The sequence below is a fragment of the Agelaius phoeniceus genome, chromosome 31 (genome assembly GCF_051311805.1).
Source record: "Agelaius phoeniceus isolate bAgePho1 chromosome 31, bAgePho1.hap1, whole genome shotgun sequence".
Lineage (NCBI taxonomy): Eukaryota > Metazoa > Chordata > Aves > Passeriformes > Icteridae > Agelaius > Agelaius phoeniceus.
Window position 1 is genome coordinate 2,611,611 of NC_135295.1, and position 18,893 is coordinate 2,630,503.

Sequence of the window (18,893 nt, forward strand, 5' to 3'; positions counted from 1 at the left end):
GCGCCCCACACGTGCTGCACCCCCAAATCTGCCTGTAACCCCCCAGATCGGTCTGTAACCCCTAAATCTGCCTCTACCTCCCCCAAATCTGCCTCTACCCCCCAAAATCTGTCTGTACCTGCCCCAAATCTGCCTGTAACCCCCCCCAAATCTGCCTGTAACCCCTAAATCTGCCTCTGCCCCCCCCAAATCTGTCTGTACCTCCCCCAAAATGGTCTGTAACCCCTAAATCTGTCTGTACCTCCCCCAAATCGGTCTGTAACCCCTAAATCTGCCTCTACCCCCCCAAATCTGCCGGTAATCTCTAAATCTGTCTATATCCCCCCGCAAATCTGCCTGTCCCCCCCAAATCTGTCTGTATCCCCCCCAAATCTGCCTCTACCCCCCATATCTGCCTGTACCCTCCCCAAATCTGCCTGTACCTCCCCCAAATCGGTCTGTAACCCCTAAATCTGCCTCTACCCCCCCAAATCTGTCTGTATCCCCCCCAAATCTGCCTCTACCCCCCAAAATCTGTCTGCACCTCTCCCAAATCCACCTCTACCCCCCCCAAATCTGTCTGTAATCCCCCCAAATCTGCCTGTACCCCTAAATCTGCCTCTACCCCCCAAATCTGCCTTTACCCCCCCCAAAATCTGCCTCTACCCCCCCAAATCTGCCTCTACCTCCCCCAAATCTGTCTGTAACCCCCTCTAATCTGCCTGTACCCTCCCAAATCTGCCTCTACCCCCCCCAAATCTTCCTCTACCCCCCCAAATCTGCCCGTACCCCCCAAATCTCGCTTCCCCCCCCCCCCGAGTGTGCACAGGGCACGCGTGTTTGCCCAGGTGTGTGATGCTGGCACGGGCACGGGTGGGTGCCTGTGCTTCACTTGTGCACACGTGGATTTGATCCTCGGCTTTCCCAGCCTCACCATCACACACAAACTCGCACAAAAACTCGCACAAAAAATTCACGCACGAACTCACTACAAACTCCCACCCGTGCCTGCGCACACCAGGGGCAGGTGGAACCCCCTCTGCCAGCCGGGTAAGGAGCTCCGAGGGATTTCCCGAGCTTTCCCAGCCCTGGGAACCGCCGCGGGAAGGGCAGGTTGTGCCGCGGGGCCGGTTCTGGGCAAGAAAAGCAAGAAATGGCGTTTCTGGTTCAGCAGGAGCTCCGGAATGGAAGGAGAGAGGAATCTTCTCTGATTTGGGGTGAAAAGGCCTCGCAGAGCTCCCCGTGGCCCCCCTGCTCCTGGTGACATCCCCCCAGTGCCCCCAGAAGCTCCGGTTTGGGCCAAGTCCCGGCTTGCCGCATCCCTAATCCCCTGAAGAACAGGATTTCTCAGCGGGCTCTGACACAACCTCACCTACAGCAGCGCCGGGGCCGCGCCACGGGGCACGGGGACAGCCACAGGGACAGGCAGGGCTCGGGGAGGGGGTGCTGGGGAGGGCTCACCCCGAAACCTGCATCCCAGAGATGCAGGAGATGCCTCCCCCCGTGCGGAGTCGCTTGGGTTTGCTTGAAATTTGGGGGAAATGGGGGGGAAAAATCATCTTTATTCCATAGGGGAGGGGGGAAAATCATCTCCATAAGGGGAGGAAAAATCATCTCCATTCCTGGAGAGGGGGAAATCATCTCCATTCCAGGAGGGGGAAAAAATCATTCCAGGAGGGGGGAAATCATCTCCATTCCTGGAGAGGGGGAAAAAATCATTTCCATTTCAGGAGGGGGGGAAAAAATCATCTCCATCCCAGGAGGGGGGGGGGAAATCATCTCCATTCCTGGGGGGAAAAAATAATCTCCATTCCAGGAGGGGGGAAAAATCATCTCCATTCCTGGAGGGGGAAAATAATCTCCATTCCAGGAGGGGGAAAAAATTTCCATTCCAGGAGGGGGGAAATCATCTCCATTCCAGGAGGGGAAAAAATCATCTCCATTCCAGGGGGGAAGGAGGAAAAATCATCTCCATTCCTGGAGGGGGGAAAAAATCATCTCCATTCTAGGGGGGGGGAAAAATCATCTCCATTCCTGGAGGGGGAAATCATCTCCATTCCAGGAGGGAAAAAATCATCTCCATTCCAGGGGGGGGAAAAATCTCCATTTCAGGAGGGGGGAAAATCATCTCCATTCCGGGAGGGGGAAAAAATCATCTCCATTCCAGGAGGGAGGGGGAAAAAATCATCTCCATTCCAGGGGAGGGGAAAAAATCATTTCCATTCCTGGAGGGGGAAAAATCATCTCCATTCCAGGAGGGGGGAAAAAATCATCTCCATTCCAGGAGGGAGGGGGAAAAAATCATCTCCATTCCAGGGGGCAAAATCATCTCCATTCCATTCCGGGGGGGGAAATCATCTCCATTCCAGGGGGGAAAAATCTCCATTCCAGGAGGGGGAAAATCATCTCCATTTCAGGAGGGGGAAAAATCATTTCCATTCCAGGAGGGGGAAAATCATCTCCATTCCTGGAGGGGAAAAATCATTTCCATTCCAGTAGGGAGGGGGAAAGGGGAAAAAATCATCTCCATTCCAGGAGGGGGAAAAAAATCTCCATTTCAGGAGGGGGGAAAATCATCTCCATTCCGGGAGGGGGAAAAAATCATCTCCATTCCAGGAGGGAGGGGGAAAAAATCATCTCCATTCCAGGGGAGGGGAAAAAATCATTTCCATTCCTGGAGGGGGAAAAATCATCTCCATTCCAGGAGGGGGGAAAAAATCATCTCCATTCCAGGAGGGAGGGGGAAAAAATCATCTCCATTCCAGGGGGCAAAATCATCTCCATTCCATTCCAGGGGGGGGAAATCATCTCCATTCCAGGGGGGAAAAATCTCCATTCCAGGAGGGGGAAAATCATCTCCATTTCAGGAGGGGGAAAAATCATTTCCATTCCAGGAGGGGGAAAATCATCTCCATTCCTGGAGGGGAAAAATCATTTCCATTCCAGTAGGGAGGGGGAAAGGGGAAAAAATCATCTCCATTCCAGGAGGGGGAAAAAAATCTCCATTCCAGGAGGGGAAAAAATCATTTCCATTCCTGGAGAGGGGAAAAAATCATCTCCCTTCTATGGGGGGAAAAAATCATCTCCAGGAGGGGGAAAAAATCATCTCCATTCCAGGAGGGGGGAAAATCATCTCCATTCCAGGAGGGGGGAAAATCATCTCCATTCCAGGGGGGAAGAAATCATTTCCATTCCAGGAGGGGGAAAATCATCTCCATTCCAGGAGGGGGAAAAATCATCTCCATTCCAGGAGGGGGAAAAATCATCTCCATTCCTGGAGGGGGAAAAATCATTTCCATTCCAGGAGGGGGAAAAAATCATCTCCATTCTAGGGGGGAAAAAAATCATCTCCATTCCAGGGTAAGTGGGTGGGGGGTTTGTGGTGGGATCTGCCTGCAAACCCCCCCGTGCTGGGTACCATGACCCAGCGGGGTGGGAGCGCCAGCCCCGCAGCCCCACATCTGGAAGGGATTCTGCCGGGAAGGGCGGATGGAGCCTTTGCACCGCACCCTCCTCTCCCTCCCTCCCATCCTGGTGAAGGCCTGGCCCCAAATAACCCCCCCGGGGCGCCGGTCACCCCTGGGAAGGGCACGGATGAGCCGTGAGCCGGTGCCAGGGCAGCAGCCCCAGCTGGCTCAGCCTCCGGAAACATCCGGCACCATCCACCCCCCCCTTTCCCGGCAGAAATCCTCACAAACCGCAGAAATCCCGAGCGCAAACCCTGGGGGGCTCCCCCAGCCCGGCCAGGGCTCCATCGCTGCCCCGGGACCCCCCCCAAAATGCTCCCAGAGCCCTCCCGGGAGGATGGAGGGGGATGCTTGGGGGTGTTTCCCCCTCCTCAGTGCCGGGATCCACCCCGGGAGGGGCTCTCGGGTACCCTCACCCCATAGAGGAGCTGGAGCTGTTTGGGGTCACCCCAGCTTGGGAGAGAACATTCGGGGGGCTCCTCTGTGCGTGTGTGGGGTGAAGCCTGAGCAAGGGCAGGTCACCGCCGTGCCCGCCCCATGTCCCCACAAACGCTCCGCAGCTGGCGGGACGCGGCCCCCACCTCCCCCCGCCTCTGGCCACGGCCACGGCCGCTGCGGAAATGAAACACAGCTGGAAACACAGCTGGACGGCGCGGCCGAGCCCGGCCCGGCCCCGCGGCCGCTGCGACCCCCGGCTGTGCGGCGGGAGGGAGCACGCGTGCCCCAGGAGCGCTGCTGGGCCGGGACCATGCTCAGCTCCAGGACCCTGCCCTGGGCCGGGAGCCTTCATTCCAGGACCCTCATTCGGCTCCAGGACCCTGCCCTGGGCCGGGACCCTTCATTCCAGGACCCCCACTCAGCTCCAGGACCCTCACTCAGCTCCAGGACCCTGCCCTGGTTCCAAACCTTAACTCCAGGACCCTTATTCAGCTCCAGGACCCTGCCCTGGGCCGGGAGCCTTCATTCCAGGACCCTCACTCAGTTCCAGGACCCTGCCCTGGGCTGGGACCCTTCATTCCAGGACCCCCACTCAGCTCCAGGACCCTGTCCTGGGCTGGGACCCCTCCTCAGCTCCAGGACCCTTATTCAGCTCCAGGACTCTGCCCTGGATCTGTACCCTTACTCAGCTCTAGGACTTCCCTGGCCCCAGACCCTTACACAGCTCCAGGACCCTGCCCTGGTTCTGGACCCTTACTCAGCTCTAGGACTCTGCCCTGGCTCCAGACCCTGACCCAGCCCAGTCTGGGACCCTTCCTCATCCCCAGGACCCTTCCTCATCCCCAGGACCCTTCCTCATTCCCGGGTCCCTTCCTCAGCCCCGCCAAGCCCCCCCCGCCGTTCCAGCCCCATCCGGAGGGACCCCAGGGTGAGATCGAAGCCATCTGCCGGCCCCTGCCCCGCATCCCGCACCCTCCGGGGGCTGGGGCCCGGCCGGCTGCTTCTCATTTCCAGGGCCATAAACCCCTTTAACGACCGGCCATTTATAACCGCTGTAAAGCCCCTAATCAGCGCCAGAGCCAGCGCAGACACAAAGGCTCCCGCCTGCTCCTCCGCCCTCCCACCTTCCTCCGCATTTTGGGGCTCGCACAGCTTTTCCCACCCCCACCAGGCCGATCGGGGTGGGGGGATGAACCCCCAGAACCCCACAAGCTCCGTGGGATGCTCGGCCCCCAGCATTGCGGGGGGATCCAAATCCCAAAAAAAAGCAGGAATGGCCTCTCCTCCTGTACCCCAAAAGCCTCCCTCGGGCTCCAGCGCCCCGAGCCAAGCGCAGCCACGTAAACACGAGGAAAGGCTGGAAAAAATGACGCGCGGCGGGGGCTCGGGGCCGCGGCCAGCGCGGCGGGGGCGGCTGCGGGCTCGGCACCGGCACCGGCACCGCTCCCGGTAACGGCAACACCGGGGAGAAAACGGGGTACGGGGAGAAAACGGGGTGCGGGGGGGTCGGGGAAGGGGCCAGCTGGGCTCTGGCAGGGAGAGGAGGAGGCGGAGGAGGAAGAGCAGATGTCGGAGGGTGCCGGTGACGGCCCGGTAAGGGACCCCCCGCTCCCGCCCACCGGGGCCGGGGGCTCCTCCCCGCCGCCAGCGAAGGGAAGAGCTCTGGAATCATTTCTTTTTAATTAGCATTTTGCACATAAAGCTTTCAGTTCAAAGCGGTTCCCGTCGAGGCTCGGGCGCCTTCAGGGTCTCCGGTTGCCTCTCCGGGGGTGTCCCCGGGGCAGCGCAGGGGGGGATTCGCCCCGGGACCCTCAGGGTCACCCCCGGGGCAGCTCGGGCAGGACGGGGCGATGCTGCTCGCCATGCCCGGCGTTATCCCGCCCCTTGCACAACGAGGAAGGTGGAATTTCACCAGCCTAAAGCGATCCCAGGCGCAGTGCCCGGGCTCAGAGAGGTAGTTTGGGGAGGAGGAAGGAGCCTGCTCCACTCCCCACGCCCCAAGGATGCCCCAAAGTCACTCCAGCAGCTCCGCAGTGTTCTGGGGGTGCAGAATCCCTGAGACCCCTCTGGGTTCCTCCCCTTTGCGGGGGAAGGCACCGACCCCGGCCCTGCCCTCGCCCTGGGGACAGCGGCACAAGGCACGACCGGCTTGGGGACAGGGACATCGCACCGGGCTCCTCCTCAGCCACGGACACGGCAGCGCCTCAGCGCTCACGGGACCCTCGAGGGGCAGGGCCGGGCTGGGGGTGTCACTGTGGGACCCCCCAAAGGCAGGACCAGGCTGGGGATGTCACTGTGGGACCCCCCAGAGGCTGGGGGTGTCACTGTGGGACCCCCCAAAGGCAGGACCAGGCTGGGGATGTCACTGTGGGACCCCCCAAAGGCAGGACCAGGCTGGGGATGTCACTGTGGGACCCCCCCCAAAGGCAGGACCGGGCTGGGGGTGTCACTGTGGGTCCCCCCAGAGGCTGAGGGTGTCACTGTGGGACCCCCCAAAGGCAGGACCAGGCCAGGGGTGTCACTGTGGGTCCCCCCAGGGGCAGGACCAGGCTGGGGGTGTCACTGTGGGACCCCCCCCAGATGCTGGAGGTGTCACTCTGAGCCCCCCCAGAGGCAGGACTGGGCTGGGGGTGTCACTGTGGGATCACCCAGAGGCAGGGGGTGTCGCTGTGGGTCCCCCCAAAGGCAGGACCGGGTTGGGGGTGTCACTGTGGGTCCCCCCCCAGATGCTGGGGGTGTCAATGTGGGACCCCCCAGAGTCAGGACCGGGCTGGGGATGTCACTGTGGGACCCCCCAGAGGCTGGGGGTGTCACTGTGGGTCCCCCCCACAGGCAGGGCCGGGCTGGGGGTGTCACTGTGGGTCCCCCCAGAGGCAGGACCGGCCTCTTGGCACCTGTTGGCCCCTCTGGGGCCCCCCCAAAGGCAGGACCAGGCTGGGGGTGTCACTGTGGGCACCCCCCCCAGAGGCCAGACCAGGCTGGGGGTGTCACTGTGGGACTCCCCACAGGCAGAACCAGGCTGGGGGTGTCACTGTGGGACCCCCCAGAGGCTGGGGGTGTCACTGTGGGACCCCCCAAAGGCAGGACCAGGCTGGGGATGTCACTGTGGGACCCCCCAAAGGCAGGACCAGGCTGGGGATGTCACTGTGGGACCCCCCCCAAAGGCAGGACCGGGCTGGGGGTGTCACTGTGGGTCCCCCCAGAGGCTGAGGGTGTCACTGTGGGACCCCCCAAAGGCAGGACCAGGCCAGGGGTGTCACTGTGGGTCCCCCCAGGGGCAGGACCAGGCTGGGGGTGTCACTGTGGGACCCCCCCCAGATGCTGGAGGTGTCACTCTGAGCCCCCCCAGAGGCAGGACTGGGCTGGGGGTGTCACTGTGGGATCACCCAGAGGCAGGGGGTGTCGCTGTGGGTCCCCCCAAAGGCAGGACCGGGTTGGGGGTGTCACTGTGGGTCCCCCCCCAGATGCTGGGGGTGTCAATGTGGGACCCCCCAGAGTCAGGACCGGGCTGGGGATGTCACTGTGGGACCCCCCAGAGGCTGGGGGTGTCACTGTGGGTCCCCCCCACAGGCAGGGCCGGGCTGGGGGTGTCACTGTGGGTCCCCCCAGAGGCAGGACCGGCCTCTTGGCACCTGTTGGCCCCTCTGGGGCCCCCCCAAAGGCAGGACCAGGCTGGGGGTGTCACTGTGGGCACCCCCCCCAGAGGCCAGACCAGGCTGGGGGTGTCACTGTGGGACTCCCCACAGGCAGAACCAGGCTGGGGGTGTCACTGAGCTCCCCAGGGTGTCACTCTGAGCCCCCCCCATAGGCTGGGGGTGTCACTCTGAGCCCCCCCAGAGGCAGGACCAGGCTGGGGGTGTCACTCTGAGCCCCCCAGGTGTCACTCTGAGCCCCCCCCACAGGCTGGGGGTGTCACTCTGAGCCCCCCCAGAGGCAGGACCAGGCTGGGGGTGTCACTCTGAGCCCCCCAGGTGTCACTCTGAGCTCCCCAGGTGTCACTCTGAGCCCCCCAGGTGTCACTTCTGCTCCGGGTTCTGCTGCAGGTGCTGCTCCCACTCCTCCTCCACCACCTTGTAGAGCTCCATGGTGGCTCGGGCATCTTCCACCGAGGAGTGGCCGCTTTTCCCCACCTGTGGGCACAGACACAAAGTGGCCACAGCTCCCAGTTTGGGGGGGCAGCCACAACTGGGAAAGGTTTGGGGGGGGATGTACAGGGATTAGAGAGTGCAGGCAGCTGTGGCAGGGGGGATGCAGGAAGATGAGGGTGTGCAGGAAGATTGGAGGGGGATCAGGGCATATGGGCAGCTCTGGTGGGGTGCAGGCAGCTTGGGTGGGAGATCAGGGGGTGCAGGCAGAATGGGGGGGGGGGATGCAGGAAGATTTGGGGTGCACGATTTAGGGTGGATCAGGGCCTATGGGCAGCTCCAGGGGGCTGCAGGCAGATTGGGTGGGCAGGTGCAGGGAGATCAGAGGGTGCAGGCAGATTTGGGGGTGCAGGAAGCTCTGGGGGGATGCAGGCAGATTTGGGGAGTATAGGGAGATTTGGGGGAGGAATGCAGGGAGCTTAGGGGGGTATAGAGAGATTTGGGGGGGATTCAGGGAGCTTAGAGGGGTATAGGGGGATGCAGGGAGCTTATGGGGGTACAAGGAGATGTAGGGGGATGCAGGGAGCTTAGGGGGGTACAGGGAGATTTAGGGGGATGGAGGGATCTTAGGGGAGTATAGAGAGATTGGGGGGGGATGCAGGGAGCTTTGGGGAGTATAGAGAGATTGGGGGGGATGCAGGGAACTTAGGGGGGTTCAGGGGGATGCAGGGAGCTTAGGGGGGTACAAGGAGATTTAGGGGGATGCAGGGAGCTTAGGGGGGTATAGAGAGATTGGGGGGAGATGCAAGCAGATTTGGGGGTACAGGAAGCTCTGGGGGGATGCAGGGAGCTTAGAGGGGTACAGGAAGCTCTGGGGGGATGCAGGGAGCTTAGGGGGGCACAGGGAGATTTAGGGGGATGCAGGGAGCTTAGAGGGGTACAGGAAGCTCTGGGGATACAGGGAAAATTGGGGAGGTGCAGGCAAAGCTGTGGGGTGTGCATAAAGGGGAAAGAGCAGGAAAAAACCTCCCAAGGCTGCAGGGGTTGAGCTGAAAGGGAAACTGAGGCACGGGGCTGCCCTGCTCCAGCACTGGCAGCCATGGCTGAACTCGGGGTGCCTCAGATCTTCCCCCCCTCCCTCCCCACTGTCCCCTGGCGTGGTGAGGGGGTGCCCAGGGTACCTGGATGTCCTGGTTGAGCAGGGCCTTGGTGAGGCGTTTCAGGGAGATGGCCACGTTCTCAGGGAAGCCAGCCCTGCGGTTCAGCAGTGGCATCTGGGACGTGTCCCTGGTCAGGGCTTTGGGGTGGCAGTAATGGAGAGCCTTGAAGTCGTTGTGGATGGCGTGGCCCACCACCACCTTGCCAGCAAGGATCTGCAGAACCTGCAGGAGACAGGGGGGTGAGACCCACAGCAGGACCGTGCCTGCTCTGGGGGAGCTTCCTGCCCCCCTCCCCAGAACAGGGGCAGCCCCTTGGGGCAGAGCTGTGGGGCTGAGTGGGGGGACACAGGGATTGTTCCTGGGACACAGGGATTGTTCCTGGGGTACAGGGATTGTCCTCACCTGCCCTGTGGGGCACAGGGATTGTCCCAGGGGTACAGGGATTGTCCCCAGGTGCACAGGGATTGTTCCTCCTGCCCTGTGAGGGGCACAGGGAGTGTCCCTCCTGCCCTGTGGGGCACAAGGATTGTCCCCTCTGCCCTGTGAGGGGCACAGGGACTGTGCCCACACTGCCCTCTGGGGATTGTCCCTGCCCTGTAGGGCACAGGGATTGTCCCAGGGGCACAGGGATTGTCCCCTCTGCCCTGTGAGGGGCACAGGGACTGTCCCAGGGGTACAGGGATTGTCCCCCCTGCCCTGTGAGGGGCACAGGGATTGTCCCAGGGGTACAGGGATTGTCCCCAGGGGCACAGGGATTGTCCCTGCCTGCCCTGTGGGGCACAGGGATTGTGCCCACACTGCCCTCTGTGATTGTCCCTGCCCTGTGGGGCACAGGGATTGTCCCTGTCCTGCCCTGTAGGACACAGGGATTGTCCCAGGGGCACAGGGATTGTCCCCCCTACCCTGTGAGGGGCACAGGGGTTGTCCCCAGGGGCACAGGGATTGTCCCAGGGGTACAGGGATTGTCCCCCCTGCCCTGTGGGGCACAGGAATTGTCCCAGGGGTACAGGGATTGTCCCCCCTGCCCTGTGAGGAGGATAGGGATTGTCCCTGTCCTGCCCTGTGGGGCACAGGGATTGTGCCCACAATGCCCTCTGGGATTGTCCCTGCCCTGTGGGGCACAGGGATTGTCCCTGTCCTGCCCTGTGAGGGGCACAGGGATTGTCCCAGGGGTACAGGGATTGTCCCCAGGGGCACAGGGATTGTCCCCACTTGCCCTGTGGGGATTGTCTCCCCTGCCCTCTGGGGCACAGGGAATGTGCCTGGGGTACAGGGATTGTCCCCAGGGGTACAGAGGTTTTCCCCAGGGGTACAGGGATTGTCCCAGGGGTACACGGATTGTCCCCCTTGCCCTGTGGGGATTGTCCCCCACACCCCATACCCCCCACAGCCCCTGTCCCCGTGCCCATGGCGCTCTGTGTGCCCGTCAGGCTGACCTGCTGCTGTGCCCTGCGGAAGGGCACGGCCTGTGCCATGTGCCGTGGGCGGATGCCGCTCCAGCGGGTCCGGTAATCCACGATGGGCGCCTCGGGCCGCACGTACCGGTCGTACACCACGTCCCCCTCGTAGGTGACGATGCTGCAGCGGGCCAGGGCGCTGGTGCGACCCCCGGGGCCCGTCCCCACCATCTCACAGTCCAGGGCCACCAGCTTGGGGGGCGCCGGGGGGACCCCCACAGCCCCCCGAGCCTTGCCCTTGGCTCCGGTGGCACCGTTCTGGGACACCCCCCGAGCCTTTCCCTTGGCTCCGGTGCTGCCGTTCTGGGACACCCCCTGAACCTTGCCCTTGTTTTGAGCAGGAGCTCCGGTGCCGCTGGGGCCGTTCTGTGCCGCCCCCCGAGCCTTCCCCTTGCTCCCGGCGGGGCCGTTCTGTGATACCGTAGGGCACCGGGGGGTGCTGGCAACACCGTTCTCTTTAGGGCTGCGTTTGGCCCCCGCACGCCGTGCCCGGCCTGGCCGGGCCGCTCCCGGTGCTGCCGGGAGCTGTTTCTGCCGCAGGACCCCGCGGCGCTCCAGCTCCCGGCGCCGCCGCACGAAGCTCTGGTGCTTTTGGTTCCCCGGCTCCTTCTTGGAGCGGCGCTCCGGGGCGGAGAAGTCAACGTTGAGGATCAGATCGTCCATGGCGGGGCCGCTGCGGGGCGGAGACGGGGGTCAGCGGCAGGGCCCTGGGCACCGGGAAACCCCGGGACCGGGAACCCCCCACCCCCGGGACTCCCGGCACCGGGAACCCCCGGACCGTGGTATCGGGAACCCCCAACCACCAGGACCCCCGGTACTGGGAACCCCCAACTCCCAGGACTCCCGGTACCGGGAACCCCCAACTCCCAGGACTCCCGGTACCGACAATCCCTGACCGTGGTACCGGGAAACCGCGACCCTTGACTCCCAGGACTCCCGGTCCCTGCAATCCCCGACCCCCGGGACTCCCGGCCCCGGGAACCCCCGATCCCCGGGACTCCCGGTACCGGCAATCCCCGACCCCTGGGACTCCCGGTACCGGGAACCGCAGATCCTCGGGACTCCCGGGCAATCCCCGACCCCCGGTACCAGAGATTCCCGGTTTCACCCGTACCCCCCTCTCACCTCCGCGCCCCGGAACCAGAAGTTCCCGGGAAACACGCGGCCAGCCCGGTCCCGGCAGTGACGTCATCCGCGCGCGCCGCGGCGGGAACTCGGCGGCGCCGGGCGCTGAGGGACACGCGCGCGGCCGATCCGTGACGTGTTTGATGACGTCAGGTCTACGTCACGGAGCATCGGCGACGACATGCCCGGTGTGCCGGCCGGGCCGGTGACGTCACGGGTGTCCAGGGGTGAGTGATGTCAGGGGCTGCGGTGTTACATCTGCGTGACGTCACGGCGGGACGCATTCGTGCGTGACGTCACTGCCCAGAGACGTCATGCGGGTGCTGAATGGCGTGGGCAGAGCCGGGGAAGGGGTGAGAGTGCCAGGCTGCCCTCAGGGTGCCAGGGCTGATGTCCCGCAGGAGCCGCCATGGCAGCCGTGGCCCCTGGACCCGCAGAGCCGCCATGGCAGAGCCCGGAGCAGCGCAGAGCCGCCGACATCATCCGCCTGCTGAGCCTCTACCGGCCCCTGCTCGACGCCTTCGTCATTGTGAGTGTCCCGGAGCTGTGCCCGGGCTGTGCCCCAGGGCTGTGACCCCCGGGCTGTGCCCCATGAGCTGTGACCCCTGGGCTGTGCCACTGAGCTGTGACCCCAGGTTGTGACCCCTAGGCTGTGTCCCCCGGGCTGTGCCCACTGAGCTGTGATCCCTATTCTGTCCCCCAGGACTGTGTCCCTCAGGCTGTGACCCCCATTCTGTCCCCTAGGCTGTGCCTGCTGAGCTGTGCCCACTGGGGTGTGCCCTTCAAGCTGTCCCCCCTGGCCTGTGCCCACTGAGCTGTGATCCCTATTCTGTCCCCCAGGACTGTGTCCCTCAGGCTGTGCCCCCCAGGCTGTGCCCCCTGGCCTGTGCCCACTGAGCTGTGATCTCTATTCTGTCCCCCAGGCTGTGTCCCCTGTGCTGTCCCCCCCAGGCTGTGCCCCCAGTCTGTGCCCCCACGCTGCCCCCTCTCCCCTCAGGATTTCTTCACCGAGGATCTGTGGTCCCAGCTGCCCCCAGCCTGGCAGCCTGCCCTGGCTGGTGCCACCCCAGAGCAGCTGGCCGGGCTGCTGGGGGGCCGTGGGGGCCCGAGGGCGGCCTGGCCGCTGTCCCTGCTGGCCTTTGGGGCCGCTGCCCGTGCCCTGGCCTTCCCCCGGGGCTGCCCGGGCTCGGCCCCGCGCCCGCCGTGCCAGAGCTCCCGCCTGCCCCCGCTGCTGCGCCGCCACATCAAACCCAAAAAACAGCACGAGATCCAGCGCCTGGGCAAGGTGGGTGCCCCTCACCCCCCCGGCTGCCCCCTAAAAGCCCCCTAAAAACCCCCTAAGAGCCCCCTAAGAGCCTCCTAAGAGCTGCCTTTCCCCACAGCTGCTGCAGCGGCTGAGCCGCGCCACCGGCTGCGAGCACGTGGTGGATATTGGAGCGGGGCAGGTGAGAGCAGGGGGACATGGAGGGGGGGTCCTGGGGATCCCCCAGCCCAGATGAGCCCCTGTCCCCCCCAAGGGGGGGTCCTGGGGATCCCCCCAGCCCAGCTGAGCCCGTGTCCCCCCCAGGGCCACCTGTCCCGGTTCCTGGCCTTTGCCCTGGGGCTCAGGGTCACTGCTGTGGAGAGCGACGCCCGCCTGTCGCGCCTGGCCGAGCGCTTTGACCAGGAGCTGCTGCAGGAGCTGGCCAAAGCCAGGGCCCTGGCACACAGGGGAGCCCCCCCGTGCCCGCTGACCCCCCGTGCCCCCCAGCACATCCCCGGCCGCCTGGACCCCACAGCTCCCTGGGGGCAGTTCCTGCTGCCCCCCGACCTGCCAGGCGCCGGCCCCGCTGCCCGCAACCCTCTGGGGGGCCCGGGGGGCTCCGAGGACGGGGACAGGGTGCTGGTGACAGGGCTCCACGCCTGCGGGGACCTCGGGCCTGCCCTGCTGTGCCACTTTGCCCGCAGCCCTGCCGTGGCCGCCGTGGCCCTGGTGGGCTGCTGCTACATGAAGCTGTCGAGCGGCCCAGAGCAGCAGCAGCACCCTGGGTACCCCCTGAGCGCCTCGGTGGCGGCACTGCCGGGCCACCAGCTGTCCTACCGGGCACGGGAGGCTGCGTGCCACGCTCTGGAGGAGTACCAGGCCCGGCTGAGAGGGGGCAGTGCCCACCTGCGTGCCCACTGCTACCGCGCCGTGCTCGAGAGCCTGATCCGCGCCGCCGAGCCCGGCAAGAGGCACCTGGGGCTGCAGCCTGGCAGGAAGGCACACACCCTGAGCTTCCCCCAGTGAGTCTGGAAATGGGGACCCCCTTGTGCATCCCCTGGTGGGCACCAGTGAGTCTGAGCATGGGGACCCCCTTGTGCATCCCCTGGTGGGCACCAGTGAGTCTGAGCATGGGGACCCCCTTCTGCATCCCCTGGTGGGCACCAGTGAGTCTGGGCATGGGGACCCCCTTCGGCATCCCCTGGTGGGCACCAGTGAGTCTGGAAATGGGAATCCCCTTGTGGATCCCCTGATGGGCCCTGCAGTGAGTCTGGGCATGGGGATCCCCCTGTGCATCCCCTGGTGGGCACCAGTGAGTCTGGAAATGGGGATCCCCTTCTGCATCCCCTGGTGGGCACCAGTGAACCTTTTCTGAGAGATCTGCTGAGTTGGGGGATGGAGGATCTCTTTCTGGGATGTCTCCTAGCTCCCCATGAGTTTGGGGAGGGAGACCCTTTTCTGGAACTCTCCTTGTGAGTTTGGGGAGGGGGAACCCCATTTTGGGACCATCTTCATGAGTGTGGGGAGTGGGATCAACCTCCTGTGTCCCTTCCTGGCCCTGCAGTGAGTTTGGGGAGGGGGAACCCCCTTGGGCACCCCCTGATGGGCCCCAGTGAGTCTGGAAATGGGGATCCCCTTCTGCATCCCTTTATGGGCCCCAGTGAGCCCTTTCTGGGTGGTGTCCTAGCCCACCATGAGTTGGAGGATGGAGGATCCCTTTCTGGAACTCTTTCTTGTGAGTTTGGGGAGGGGGAACCCCCTTTTGGGACCTTCTTCATGTGTGGGGAGTGGGATCAACCTCCTGTGTCCCCTCCTGGCCCCATACTGAGACTGGAGAGGGAGACCCCCCTTCTAGGACCCTCTTCATGAGTTTGAGGAGGGAGGACCCTTTTCTGGAACTTTCCTTGTGAGTTTGGGGAGTGGGATCAACCTCCTGTGTCCCCTCATGGCCCCACAGTGAGTCTGGGGAGGGAGGGAGGGGGAACTCCCTTCTGGGACCCTCCTTAGGAGCTTGGGGATGGGGGACCCTTTTCTGGAACTCTTCCTGTGAGTTTGGGGAGTGAGGACACCCTTCTGTGTCCCTTCCTGGCCCCACAGTGAGACTGGGAAGGGGGAACCCCCTTTAGGGACCCTCTTCATGTGTGGGGAGTGGGATCAACCTCCTGTGTCCCCTCCTTGCCCTGCAGTGAGTTTGGGGAGGGGGGAACTCCCTCCTGGGACCCTCCTGACGAGTTTGGGGCTGGGGGAGTCCTGCCTGGCACTCCCCTGCCCCCTTTCCATGACAGATACGCCCAGCTGGGGCTGTCCCTGGCGGGACTGGACCCAGAGGGGGTCCCAGTGGACTCGGGGGCTGTGGGGGCCATGCTGGAGCAGCAGCACAAGGTGGTGGCGTTCTGCACCCTGGGGCAGCTCCTGGCACCCGCCGTGGAGACCCTGATCCTGCTGGACCGGCTGCTCTACCTGCGGGAGCAAGGTGGGCATGGGCACAGCTGCCAGGGTGATGCTCCCCCTGCTGTCTCCTCTCTCCCTGCACCCCTCTCTCTCTCTGTTCTCCCAGCTCTCTTCTCTCCCTTTTCCCCCAGGTTTCCACTGTGCCCTCGTGCCCCTGTTCAACCCCCGGTTCTCCCCACGGAACCTGGTGCTGGTGGCTGCACGGACCCCACTGGACACAGCCCTGGCTGGGCTGGCCAAGGACCCTGAGGATGGGCACAGCAGTGAGGATGAGGATGAGGATGTGGAGGAAGCAGAGTCCCCCAGGGAGGGGCAGAACCACCAATAAACCCAGGATTTGTACACTCCAGGGCTGGCTGTGAGTCAGTGCTGCACCAAAAACACAAACACAGCAAATTGAGGGGGTGTTTATTGCAGAGCCCACCTTGGGGGGCCCCCAGCTCCCCCAGTTAATACCAGTAGGATTTCTAGGACCCCCTCAGGTGGCTCCCAGCTCTCCCAGTTAATAACAGGAGGATTTCTCGGCCTTCCTCAGGGGGCTCCCAGCTCTCCTAGTTTATACCAATAGGATTTCTAGACTCCCAGCTCTCCCAGTTAATACCAGGAGGATTTCTAGGCCCACCTTGGGGGGCTCCCAGCTCCCCCAGTTAATACCAGGAGGATTTCTTGGCCTTCCTCAGGGAGCTCTCAGCTGCCCCAGTTAATACCAGTAGGATTTCTTGGCCCGGCGTGTCTCCACAATGCCCATGGCATCCATGATCTCCTCCTCAAAGGTCTTCAGCGACGGCCGGTACGTCTTGGCCAGCGCGTCCTCCTGGGACGTGTCCTTGGGGCCATCTGTGCAGGCAGGGGGACAAGGCTGACCCCCCTGACCCCTCTGTGTGCCCTTCCCCGTGCCCCCAGCCCCCTGTGCCACCCCTCTCACCAATCCACTGCTCGGGCACGACGCCGTCCTTGCGTGGCTGCGGGGGCACGGGCAGGATGCGGCCGCTGCGCAGCGACACGCGGACGCGCTCGCCCTCCTCCGTGAACCTCCACTCCACCTCCGTGGGCTTCCTGCGGGCACACGGCGTTGGTGGTGGGCAGGAGCAAAGTGGGGGGACCCCTCAGCACCCCCCAGCCGTGTTTTACCGATCCTCAGGGTCCACCAGGCTGATCTGGCTGAGCAGCAGAGGCGCCTCGCTGGCGATGTAGGTGCCCGAGTACTTGGCGGTGCGGTTGATGTAGCGATAGTGCTGTGAGGGCATGAGGGTCACCCAGGGGCTCACTGATGACCCCATGGCCACCTCAGCCTCCCCAGGGCCTCCTGCAGCCCTCCCTGCTGCAGCCTCACCGTGTTCAGTCCTTCCACCACCACCCAGTTGCGGGCTTGCACCACCTGGCTGACCAAGCCCTGCTTCCCCGCGTCCTTCCCGGCCAGCACCTGCACCTGCGGTGGGGAGAGGGGCACAGGTGTGTGAAAAACGCCAGTCACTTGTTTTTAAAATTTTAAAAGTTTAGTAGTAATAAAGTGGTTATAAAAAATAGTAATACAATTAGAGTAATGGTAATTTGGACAATTTGAATTAGGACAATATGAGACAATAAATACAAAGAGTTAGGACGTCTGGGTACCTTTTTCTGGGCAGCACCAGCCCGAAAAAGGACCCACGTTAACAAAGGATTAACCCTTAAAAACAACAGCCTGTTGCATATTCATACACTTCACACATGATGCATAAATTCCATTCAAACACAGGATTCTGTCTGGTCATCATCAACTTCTTCCTCTGAATCTTAACAGCACCTTTGAGGCAGGAAGAAGTTTGTTTCTACTGATAATGGAGCAATAAATTCTCTTTCTCTGAAAGATTCAGGTGTCCTGTGGCTGCTATCTCACTGCCAGTCCTTTCTTTAGAAAAGTATCCTACATAGCACAGTTTCTATTTTAACATTTTGTTATAACCTAAAACTCTATTTAACACACTACTTAAGAGAATGAACACAGCATTACTTTCTAACACAACACATCTAATATTCATTTCAGTATTTGCGAAAAGCCAACCATAAAACACATGCATTTTTCACAGGTGAGACCCCGGCCAGGGGGAGCAGCCTGGGGAGGGGGAGCCTCACCGTGTCACCCTTGAACACCTTCCAGTCGTCCTTGGCGATGGGTTCCACGAAGACCTTACGGCGGCGCTGCCCCGGGGGGTTGCGGAGCCGGGCGGCGGTGGAGTCGGGCGGCCACGTTCCGTGCCGGTAGCCCGGGGGCAGCCGCGGCCGTGCCGCGCTCAGCAGGACCGACAGACGCATGGTGCTGCGGGCTGGGAGGGCAGGGGGGCTCTGGGGACACCCTTCATCCTCACCAGGGTCATTGCGTGCAGGTGTGGGTCCGGCAGAGTCACCCCAACCCACCCGGAGCAGCCCCGGAATGGGAGGGAAGCGTCTGGCAGAGCAGCCCCCCACAAATGGGATCCCACAGATCCTCAACCCCCCCAACAGATCCCCACACCCCAAAGGGGATCCAGGTACTGGCAGAGCCATCCCTCACCCATGGAGGGACCCGGGGATCCCACAGGGCACCCCCCACCCAAAGGGGACCCCAGTGTCCTGCAAAGCACCCTCTCCTCCCAGCGGGGCCCTGCAGAGCCCCCCCACTCTCCGAAGAGAACCGAGGGGTCACACAGACATCTCCCCCCTTCCCCAGGGGGAACAGGGCACCCTGCACACGGGGAGAGACCCCAGCAAGGAGCACCCAGGGGTCCCACAGAGCTCATTCCCCCAAAGGGGGACACGGGCAGAGCGCCCCCCACTCCCGAAGGGCCCCATGGATACCCCAGAGACCCCCTGAGCCCCAAAGCCCCCCCTGACTCCCAAAAGCCCCTCTGACACCCAGAGCTCTCCTGGCTCCAAAGACCCCCCTGACTCCAAAAGCCCCTCCTGGCACCTGAAGCCTCCCCTGGCTCCCAAAGCCCCCCCCCACCACCCAAAGGGCACCCGCAGAGCACACACCCCCTCCACCCGCCGGGAACGACACCCGCAGAGCCCCGGCCGCCCCCGAAGGGCCCCCAGCCCCAGCAAACCCCCCCAGCACCCCGGAATAGCCCCGCAGAGCCCCCTCGGGCGTCCCGGTCCCGACCCCCCTCACCTGAGGGGCCGCGCCGCTCCCGCGCTCCGGGGGGCGTGGCCAACCGGGATGGGCGTGGCCAAGCGCGATGCGGCGGAGGTCGCGGGGCACGCCGGGAGTTGTAGTCCTGGCGCGGGGCACGCCGGGAGTTGTTGTCCTAGCGCGGGGCACACCGGGAGCTGTAGTCCCGCCGCCCCTCCGGCCCTCAGCCCCGGCCCACGGTGAGCGGCTGCCGGGAGCTGTAGTCCGGTCACGGCTCCATCTTCTGCTGCTGCCCTCCCTGCCCCCGGGGTTTGTTCAGGGGCAGGGGACGGTCAGTGCTGTCTCCTGTGCAGGGAGCCAGGCACGGCCTAGTTGGCCTGCTTCAGCCTCTCCAGGC

At 63.5% G+C, this 18,893-nt stretch overlaps 3 protein-coding genes across 6 annotated transcripts; 1 reads left to right on the plus strand and 2 right to left on the minus strand.

The window, feature by feature from the left end:
* Positions 1-5,547: 5,547 nt before the first annotated feature.
* On the minus strand, positions 5,548-11,821 carry ISG20L2 (interferon stimulated exonuclease gene 20 like 2). 4 transcript variants are annotated; one of them, XM_077192117.1, is made up of 4 exons: positions 11,712-11,821; positions 10,566-11,259; positions 9,151-9,351; positions 5,548-8,014 (listed from the first exon to the last, which is right to left on the minus strand). In XM_077192117.1, exons 2-4 carry the CDS (start codon positions 11,247-11,249, stop codon positions 7,901-7,903), a joined length of 999 nt encoding a protein of 332 aa, XP_077048232.1. In that variant the 5' UTR covers positions 11,250-11,259; positions 11,712-11,821; the 3' UTR covers positions 5,548-7,900. The 4 variants fall into 4 exon arrangements, with proteins under 4 accessions (XP_077048232.1, XP_077048234.1, XP_077048233.1 ...); XM_077192119.1 differs by lacking the exon at positions 11,712-11,821 and adding an exon at positions 11,676-11,694; XM_077192118.1 differs by lacking the exon at positions 11,712-11,821 and adding an exon at positions 11,626-11,681.
* Positions 11,800-15,742, plus strand: METTL25B (methyltransferase like 25B). Its single transcript, XM_054651331.2, has 7 exons — positions 11,800-11,938; positions 12,113-12,240; positions 12,709-12,996; positions 13,094-13,156; positions 13,279-13,976; positions 15,240-15,427; positions 15,537-15,742. Exons 1-7 carry the CDS (start codon positions 11,893-11,895, stop codon positions 15,731-15,733), a joined length of 1,608 nt encoding a protein of 535 aa, XP_054507306.2. The 5' UTR covers positions 11,800-11,892; the 3' UTR covers positions 15,734-15,742.
* Positions 15,743-15,796: 54 nt separating this feature from the next.
* Positions 15,797-18,688, minus strand: MRPL24 (mitochondrial ribosomal protein L24). Its single transcript, XM_054651337.2, has 6 exons — positions 18,536-18,688; positions 17,521-17,711; positions 16,739-16,834; positions 16,537-16,640; positions 16,331-16,461; positions 15,797-16,242 (listed from the first exon to the last, which is right to left on the minus strand). Exons 2-6 carry the CDS (start codon positions 17,698-17,700, stop codon positions 16,106-16,108), a joined length of 648 nt encoding a protein of 215 aa, XP_054507312.1. The 5' UTR covers positions 17,701-17,711; positions 18,536-18,688; the 3' UTR covers positions 15,797-16,105.
* Positions 18,689-18,893: the final 205 nt, after the last annotated feature.